The sequence below is a fragment of the Dreissena polymorpha genome, chromosome 14 (assembly GCF_020536995.1).
Source record: "Dreissena polymorpha isolate Duluth1 chromosome 14, UMN_Dpol_1.0, whole genome shotgun sequence".
NCBI lineage: Eukaryota > Metazoa > Mollusca > Bivalvia > Myida > Dreissenidae > Dreissena > Dreissena polymorpha.
In genome coordinates, this window is record NC_068368.1 from 43225505 (window position 1) to 43235732 (window position 10228).

A 10228-nucleotide genomic window follows, 5' to 3' on the forward strand; every position below is an offset into this window, starting at 1 on the left:
TTCGAACGCATTAAGCCCGAAAATACAAAACCAGCTAAAACCCACAATTTCAACAAGTTTAAAATTCTGTCTGAAAAGATCACAGAATGTTATATCATTTTTAAGTATGTAATTGTAAAGTTGTAGCGACCATATTCGATTCATATAAGGGGTTTGTTCAGTGTTGTTAGCGTTTTTGAAAAAATTTCATTCAAATTGGTAAAACATATCAAATATGTGATACTTGGAAACGTCTTCAACCATTATAAGAGCAATACAACAAGCTGAATAAAAGTTAAATACAAAAGACTGTCTGCTCGGTACTCAAACCCGGGAAGTTAGGAAGCAATACAAGCCAAACAATCTTACAATCGGCATTTGTATCTCGTGCACAATATAGCAAAATAGAAAAATATATTTTTGTCCACAAGCATAAACCCTCTTATACACGGGCGCATTTTTTATTTGTAGTTCAATTAATGCAATTTAATATTGGAACCAGTATTTGTTACGTGTAAGTTGTAGACATTTTAACGGCATTTCCTAATCACAAACATGTTATCTTACGTTCATTCCGTTAGATAACATTTCAAACGAGACTACGGTCCGATAATCCTACCTTGGCTTTTGATTGTCACAAGCGTTATACGACAGTTTTCAACAATTTTTCAAAGAAAAACATATTTAATGTATTATATAGTTCATCAAGACTTCTCTTTGCCTCGTTGCACGGTCGGTTATTTCCGAGAAAAACAGCGACTGAAGAATTCATTATAATAAAGGCGAAACCGTACATCACAAAGGCCGTAAATTACAGGGTTAATAGCACAGTTAAGAAAATACGATCGCAAGAAAAACTTGTACGTCGCTAGTCCGTCGTCGCTGAGTTGTTCAATAAATTGATATTTAACGACACGAGTCGCCATTAGAATCAGATGTGGGAGATAGCTCAGAATGAAGGCAAGAGAGATAAGAAACATAATGAAGGCTGTTTTTCTCGCCCTGACTTCCTTCAGGCATTGGGATTTCCTTGCCGAGTCTAACTTTTCGTCAGACGTGTGAGACGTTATCCGCCGAATGACGTGAAAAATCTGACTGCCAGCGTTTGATAACTGCCTTTTTAATGTCCCTGTGCCTTTATTTTCATTGACGCGTTCCGAACTCCCCGTGCTTTCAATTGTTTTGACACGCTCGGATTGTTCATAGTTATAATTTGTATCTTTAGGGGTCACGTTTTGATCATCACTGACTTTGGTCTGCTTATCTGTTTGTTTTGTCTTCCCCCGATTCACTTCGGCGTGCTCTTCCTTTTCGTAGCTTGTGTAAGAAACTTCCGTATCCCTAGTCCACGATTCATCCGTGCTTTTCTCTGATTTGCGTTTTTTACGTTCATTCTGCTTTTTATTGTCATTGTTTTTGCGCGAAATGACGTCCTCGTGGTTGTGTCGCCCAGGATCGATTTCTCCAGGAATATCAACTCCATTTTCCACACAACTTGATGGCGTCATAGGAATCGACATACTTCTCACCATCATAAGTCGCATCTTTTTAGATTGCTTCTTTATCTTGCATCCAATCAGACAATAAAGAACGGATATTGCTACAATGCCGGTAACAAACAAAACGCTCTGCATTGCTATGTTAATTAAAGGAAATATGGAACCTTTCATGGCATCAGCCGTGGAGCATTCGGACCCAATCACCGCCTCGTCTATAGTATCCTGCTTTACCACAAACGTTTTCTTTCCGTACATCCAGAACGCTGGTAGAGCCACCACCACGCCCAATGCCACCGACACAATGCATAATTTTGTCGCAAAACTGGTAGTTATTTGCCTCTGAAAAGGTCTGCACACCTTTCGAAATCGGTCCACGGCGACAAAGAACAAAATAAAAGAAGACGCGCACGTGCTTAGCGTGTTGAAAAACCTGGAACTTTTGCACATCCACGCCTGCTCAAAAGTGAACTGGTCCATGAGCAAGATGATCTCGAACGGTATCGCGATACAACACGAGAACATGTCCACGGCGGAAACGCTAACGATGAAGATTTTCGCATTGGATAGCTTGTAACGGGTACGATAAATATGGATAACCAACGCGTTACCGAGGATTCCGAGCACGGCGATAATGCCGAGAAAAAGTGCCGTTGGTATCAGCCGCTGACTCTCCGCGGCGTTCATGTCGTTAAGAAGATCAAATGACGTCATCAGTTGATTTGTGTCGTTGTCACTCTTGTTCATCATGCTGCTAATCCAACTTTCTGAAACAAAAAGAAAACACGTGTAACAACAAATAAAATGTACAAGTATTTGTTTGCATAGTGTTACAAAATTACAAAAAAAATAATACCAATATGCATGTTGAGAACACAAGAAACAACACGAAAATTAAACAGAACATTGATTTTGCTTTAAATAATTTAAACTATGGTCACCATACACAGTTTGACCGATATATTTACACAGAATGCGGATCCGAGTACATGTTCTCGTAAATTATAGATGTGGCGAGCGTTAACCAGACAACGTCCGACGTCGTCGCTCTCCGCGTGGATGGAATGTGTTGTGTCCGTTACGGTGATTGATAGCAGCTGTACTTAAGTAACGAGCTGGGAACGTTCGTTCAAATAATGTTTGAACAAATGGTTCATTAAGACAATGGTGATTGTTTTGCTTTGACCTCGCTTATTATGATATTATTTGCGAGCGAATGTCGTGAAGAAAGGCAAAGACGATGCATTAATATAAGTTTTGGGTTTGAAAATAAAGCGAAACTTGTGCTGCTTCGACAGTAAAGAAAGCACTTGGTCGTTTAGAGGAGTTGAGTGGCCGATTCTCAAACCATCGGATACAGCGCAAAAAAAGACACAGGACAAACACGCCCTACAACAAACCTGTTCTATAGACACAGGATGAACACGCCCTACAACAACCCTGTTCTATAGACACAGGACAAACACGCCCTACAACAACCCTGTTCTATAGACACAGGAGAAACACGCCCTACAACAACCCTGTTCTATAGACACAGGATAAACACGCCCTACAACAAACCTGTTCTATTGACACAGGAGAAACACGCCCTACAACAACCCTGTTCTATAGACACAGGATAAACACGTCCTACAACAACCCTGCTCTATAGACACATGACAAACACGCCCTTCAACAACCCTGTTCTATAGACACAGGATAAACAACACCTACAACAACCCTGTTTTATAGATACAGGACAAACACGCCCTACAACAACCCTGTTCTATAGACACAGGATAAGCACGCCCTACAACAACCCTGTTCTATAGACACAGGATAAACACGCCCTACAAAAACCCTGTTCTATAGACACAGGATAAACACGCCCTACAACAACCCTGTTCTATAGACACAGGAGAAACACGCCCTACAACAACCCTGTTCTATAGACACAGGACAAACACGCCCTACAACAACCCTGTTCTATAGACACAGGACAAACACGCCCTACACACATCCCTGTACTATCGACAACGATTAAAACGCGTACAAATACATACTTGTGTTTCCGATGCATGATCTAAACCATTAGATTACCGGTATGAAAGAATATATGTTTTGGGTAGTGATTGGTCAGGCTAACAATGCAAAGTTCGATGATAAAAATTGACATTGAATTAATGTCTTCGATATTATATTCAAAAAAATGTTATACAAATAAAATACTTAATAAACCAACACACAACAAAATTAAGTATACTTACAACTACTGTAAAGACATTGAATAAATTGAATAAAAATAAAGCGTTAAAAGGTTTGAGGCATTAAATGGTGTATTGCCTATACTAAAACCCAAACACTTTAACTGCTTAAAGAACTAAATGTAAAGTGAATTGACGAATAATGTATATGTACTCATTTATCTTAAAACATGTTGTGACCAAATAAGTAATCTGAATATTATATACTTTGTAAAGTTATGTGTTCAGTGTTTACATGACAAAGGCGGTTGAATAGTTCGGAACTCTGAATTGATTTGTGGGGATATGATTGCTGGCATTCTGGAATTGATGAAATGACAAAGTAACGGACATAGATATTTAACTTATTATCGATGCAAAATATTCGACAGGCAATTAATTTAACACCTTTGTGTTAAATAATAATTAAACGTTTAAAAAAATGAGATCTATAAAAGCTCTAATATATTTTCAGGACCTAAAGTTACAGATTTACATCATAGACTAATAAAACAAAAAGCAAATCTAGTAAGCCAACAATCTGTTCGCTAGAAATCTCTGGGAATATCTTAATAAATGTTTTAAAGACCCACAACATGGTAATAACCTTGTTACAAATATGAGGACAGATATAACAAAATATTATTCAGCGATCTCTGTTACGCGTGTGCACGCGATAGCTATGACATGAATGCACGCATTCATTCGAACAAAGAAAATAGTTTTAATATCATGGAAAGTATTAACGAATGATAATTCACCAACATTTTATGTTCATATTGCAAATGAATTATATATTCGAAATATACAAAACAATCCAACGCGGTATTTTGTCAGGATAATGACATGTTGTATTTCAGCGGTATTTTGTCAGGACAATGACATGTTGTATTTCAATGATATTAAAGCCACACACTGATCTTTAAGCATTTGCGTAAAGTATCATCCCAAATAAGCAAGTGCATTCAACAAAGCTAATCGAAGACGACACTTTCCGCTGCTATGGAAGTTTTCGTTTGGAGAACGTCTCTACTTAACGAAAAGCAAATATATGCGAAAAGTGTGGCCCCCAGATTAGCCTGTCCTCTTTTAAGTCTCGGGAGGTTTCGTGGTCTCATTAGCGGGCAGGATAGATCCAGAATGCACAGGCTAGTCTAGAATGTTTCGTGGTCTCATTAGCGGGCAGGATAGATCCAGAATGCACAGGCTAGTCTAGAATGTTTCGTGGTCTCATTAGCGGGCAGGATAGATCCAGAATGCACAGGCTAGTCTGGAAGGTTTCGTGGTCTCATTAGCGGGCAGGATAGATCCAGAATGCACAGGCTAGTCTGGAAGGTTTCGTGGTCTCATTAGCGGGCAGGATAGATCCAGAATGCACAGGCTAGTCTAGAATGTTTCGTGGTCTCATTAGCGGGCAGGATAGATCCAGAATGCACAGGCTAGTCTGGAAGGTTTCGTGGTCTCATTAGCGGGCAGGATAGATCCAGAATGCACAGGCTAGTCTAGAATGTTTCGTGGTCTCATTGGCGGGCAGGATAGATCCAGAATGCACAGGCTAGTCTGGAAGGTTTCGTGGTCTCATTAGCGGGCAGGATAGATCCAGAATGCACAGGCTAGTCTGGAAGGTTTCGTGGTCTCATTAGCGGGCAGGATAGATCCAGAATGCACAGGCTAGTCTGGAAGGTTTCGTGGTCTCATTAGCGGGCAGGATAGATCCAGAATGCACAGGCTAGTCTGGAAGGTTTCGTGGTCTCATTAGCGGGCAGGATAGATCCAGAATGCACAGGCTAGTCTAGAATGTTTCGTGGTCTCATTAGCGGGCAGGATAGATCCAGAATGCACAGGCTAGTCTGGAAGGTTTCTTGGTCTCATTAGCGGGCAGGATAGATCCAGAATGCACAGGCTAGTCTGGAGCTACGTTGGGCGCATTTGTCACAAGACCCATTTTATAATGGCTCGCTATTTATTTCCTAGTCATTTGTCTTTTTCGCTTTCAATTTAACTCCCCTGTCGAAAAACACTAAAAAAATTGAACAAAAAGAAACAAAACCCTATTGAAATTGGTCAACTAATAACTATTCTTTAATTAGTAATCGTATATTATTTGTAAATGGTTCGCGTATTCACATGATAGCCAGTGATGTCTCTTCAGTATATGGAAGTAAGTACACTACGTTCGGACATTGAAAAGGATATATATACAATACAACTTTAAAAAAAGCCCATTCTCCTATATGCAAATCCCATGACAAACAACGTTTTGGCAATAGGATTTGGACAAAAACGCAAACGTACCCCAAAACGATCATCTCTCGACGTAGAACCGAGTGAAATCCACCAAAATGTTACAGAAACACACAGGATAAAGGAAATAGCCACAAAAGGATGGTGCGATGGCTAAATGGCTTTTTAAACAGAAGAGACAAGAAATATCTTTAAAAAAGATATACGGCGTTGATAGTTCAATGAATGAGATCAAGGATAGCGAACGTCTTTTTCTGTGCAGTTCTTGGCTGCATCACACGCAGTACGGGATGTTACGCGGAGTTTTCGCGGCTTATTTTACATTATTACATATTGCTGTTACATATTGCTGGTCATAAACCTATAGAAACAAAACAGAAAACCAAAAGAAGAATGGAAGTGAAATTAAAACATATGAGTCAACCGGCCACACGCGAATTATCCGTATTTATTGGCGCGTTCTTCGAATAAACCTGTTTTAGTGGTTTGTCGGGCATTGCCATTTGATTCGATTATTAACCGTATCGAGAATCATCGCGCCCATGCTTAATACATTAGTCAATATGGTGGAATAATTATTGTTAAATAAATCAAAAACAATATTTATCATTGTATTGCTGAAAACACATTAAGAATCTATTATTGACATACCATAATTTTATTGCTGAATACCTTCATTTAAAATATTTCTGGTCTAAAGAAAATTCCAGGTCACCTAGTTCACGGATAGCGTCGTTATTATATAACGATTATTTTACTGGCCGCGAACTCCGGTGATGACCTGTATATAAACTCGATACCTCGCGGGTTGAAATGCAATCATTTAAAGTGAGGCCTCGCTTCCACTGCTCTTAATACTTTTACATGTTTGCATGTTGACAGGAATATGGAAGTAAGTACTAAATATGAGAACATAGCCTTTTAAGTGTAAACGCTTTTGCGCTGGTATTTCTATGAAAATAAAAGGTGCACGCACAAACTGTATTGATATCGAGAATTGAGTGTAAAACTGTTCTATCCTTTAAGCCTTTTCATTAGAGATAAAATTGTTTCATGCAGTAGAACAGTGTTACAAAGACGCGGATATGTTTCCAATGTTCTGGTGGTATACTCAAATCAGCCAATGGAATAAATGAAGTGAATTCATTCGTACCTAGCCGCGGGAAATTTTATTAGAATTTTATTTGACACTTACAAAGGTCAGGTAAGGTGAAAAGCTGGCTTAGTACAGCTACGCCGAAAAAGGAACTCTTTAAACATATGCATTATTTCGAATTGATGCGAATTGATTAAGTGGATTGTAACCGAAACTTCATTCGATTCGAACAAAGCCTCCCATAAATCACTCATCATAGATGGTGACGTCACTTCGTTATTGTCAGTAAGACCGATGTGTACACAAAGCTAAATTAGAAAAAAAAGTGTTTAATACAAAAGAAATATTTAATTATTATTACTATCATTATTATTATTATTATTATTATTATTATTATTACTATTATAAGTATTATTATTATTACTATCAGTATAGTAAAAGTAGTAGGTCTGTAGTTGCATCTATCATTTTAAGTAGTTTTTCGTAAGATTTCCAAAACGACGATTAATATTTGCATCTTAATCACTTACCTCTATTTATGTAACTTTATACTCTAGGGAAAGACACCCGATAATGTTGTAGAACTTAAGGTCCAACCCTTGTTCAATAATATATTGAGTGAATTGTAATTTATTTGTATTTGTCATTTTGGAAATAAAATATGTTTAAACTTAAACTTCCTTTACTTGAGATGACGCTTTGATATGCAAGCATTTTAATAAGTTATACGCTGAAGTCCGTATTAAATCATTCAGAAACATCCTTTCTAAATAGAACGCTCATTATGTGTCCATGTTTACCAAGAACTAGACGAGTATTTATATTTAACGTTTGTATGACTAACAAAAATTATTATTAAGTGATGTAAATGAATGCAAATGGCAAATATCATTTACCGATATAGATATGTTGTTATGTGTACATATAGCTGTCAAACAAGTGATGTCAAAGTCATTTCACCAAGAGTAGTTAAAGCGGGTATATACGATTTTGTCAAATATTTATGAATTTATATAAAATGTGTAAACGATTTTTTATATGTGTTTAATTGTAATATATTGATATAATATGTTACAATTACATAAAATGGGAAAGAAAAATTATACATTAAAGCCGAATTTCATAAAATGCAGCAAAGACAAATTAGCGCCACGAGCCGATTGTGACGTACATATTTTCCTACAATAACCGAAGCATTCGTCTTTGTATTAGATCGGAGTTAGTGTTCGTGTGTCGTATGAATAGATATCGTTGCGGGAATTCAAATAAACCGTTAAACTAAGTTTAGATTCCCATCGTACATGTATGGTATACATGCTGGCGAATTCGGCTGTACAGCCGTTTTCAATTTCAGAATTAAATATCTGGCTTATTTCGCATTTTTCGACACATGTTCTTCTTAAGTTTTATTTTAATTTATATTGAAATATATATATAATAATTTTTTACACATTTTATATAAATTCATAAATATTTGACAAAATCGTATATACCCGCTTTAAAAGGAGTTCCATTTTAGGCGAAAAATGTCGTTCTGATTAGACTGTGAGGACCGCACATACTATTATAGGATGACAAATAAAACAATGCATTAAGCATAGCCATAGCAACCAGAATTCTTGACGTAGGCACAAAATGAAATGACCTGCATTATCTCCATATTGACATCTGTCTATGTTTCAAGTTTCATGAACAAATATGAAGAACTTTTAAAGTTATCGCAGGATCCTACATTTTCAGCAATATTTCTAGTTTATTTGTTGCCATAGCAACCATAATTCTTGACGTAGGAACAAAATGAAATAACATGCATAATCTCCATATTGCCATCTGTCCAGATTTCAAGTTTTATGAAAAAATATGAAGAACTTTAAAGGTTATATCTGGATCTAAAGTCTGAAGTAAACTTTGTGATTTTTAGCGTCATTAGTGAAATATTTTGTATCGAAACTTTGAAAGATTTTTGGCGGAGGTACACAATTATATTGAAAATTAGATGCATGTATTTGCCTTTGAAAAAAAGTTCTTTATTAAAAACTTCTATAGTTCCGGAGATGCTCATTAAGAAATTTTATAAGATAATTTTTATAAGATTCAAGACCGAGGCTGACTTTTTTTTATTGAATAGTACATATCTTAGTTTTTATGCTCCCCGAAATAAAATTTCGGCCGAGCATATAGTTGTCAGTTTGTCCTTCCTTCCTTTCTTACTTCTTTTCTTCACACTTTTGTTACCGTTTCTCATAGCGCCTTCAATACTTTACCAATCTCTTTCATATTTGGCATGTAGGTACCTTGCATGGACCTCTACCTTTTGATGAGGTTTTAGATCACTGGGGTAAAGGTCAAGGTCACCGAGGCTAATAATAGATTTTTCCGTTACACTTTTGTTACAGTTTATCATAGCATCTTCAATTCTTTACCGATCTCTTTCATATTTGGCATGTAGGTATCTTGCATGGACCTCTACCTTTTGATGACGTTTGAGGTCACTTGGGTCAAGGTCACCGAGGCTAATAATAGATTTTTCCGTAACACTTTTGTTACAGTTTCTCATAGCACCTTCAATTCTTTACCGATCTCTTTCAGATTTGGCATGTAGGTGCCTTGCATAGACCTCTACCATTTAATGAGGTTTGAGGTCACTGGGGTCAAGGTCAAGGTCACCGAGGCTTATAATATATTTTTCCGTCACACGTTTGTTACAGTTTATCATAGCACCTTCTATTCTTTACCGATCTCTTTCATATTTGGCATGCAGGTACCTTGCATAAACCTCTGCCTTTTTATGAGGTTTGAGGTCACTGGGGTCAAGGTCATCGAGGCTAATACTAGGTTTTTAGGTTGTTATTAACACATAGATTGACAAAGCGCATCATCGGGGAGCATCGATCAGTTTCACTGATATTCTTGTTCTACTAAACATTTATTATTTCGTTATTGATGTTTCTTATTTAAGTATATAATTATCAGTTAAAATGTTTATGCACAAATCTATAGCCGAAAGTTTCTGATTTTAAATAAAATTGGTCCGGAAATATTTATAAGCAAAACACAGTAACATTTTAGGTAGAAGCAAACTTTTTTATTAAAAGTATCTGGTCTAGTCTAAAACGTAGATCTAAGTGTTTTTTTTAATTAATATTTTTATTTAAAAATCGCGTTCAAGCTAATTAAAAATTCTCTAGCCG

The 10228-nt window shown here is 36.8% G+C and overlaps 1 protein-coding gene across 1 annotated transcript; it reads right to left on the reverse strand.

The window, feature by feature from the left end:
* Positions 1-396: 396 nt before the first annotated feature.
* LOC127857794 (muscarinic acetylcholine receptor M4-like) lies at positions 397-7714 on the reverse strand. Its single transcript, XM_052394464.1, has 2 exons — positions 7568-7714; positions 397-2242 (listed from the first exon to the last, which is right to left on the reverse strand). Exon 2 carries the CDS (start codon positions 2223-2225, stop codon positions 717-719), a length of 1509 nt encoding a protein of 502 aa, XP_052250424.1. The 5' UTR covers positions 2226-2242; positions 7568-7714; the 3' UTR covers positions 397-716.
* Between the last annotated feature and the right edge of the window lie 2514 nt (positions 7715-10228).

Coding starts and splice junctions, on each gene's coding strand:
- LOC127857794 (XM_052394464.1), bottom strand. CDS start 2,225: ATGATGAACAAGAGTGACAACGACACAAATCAACTGATGACGTCATTT.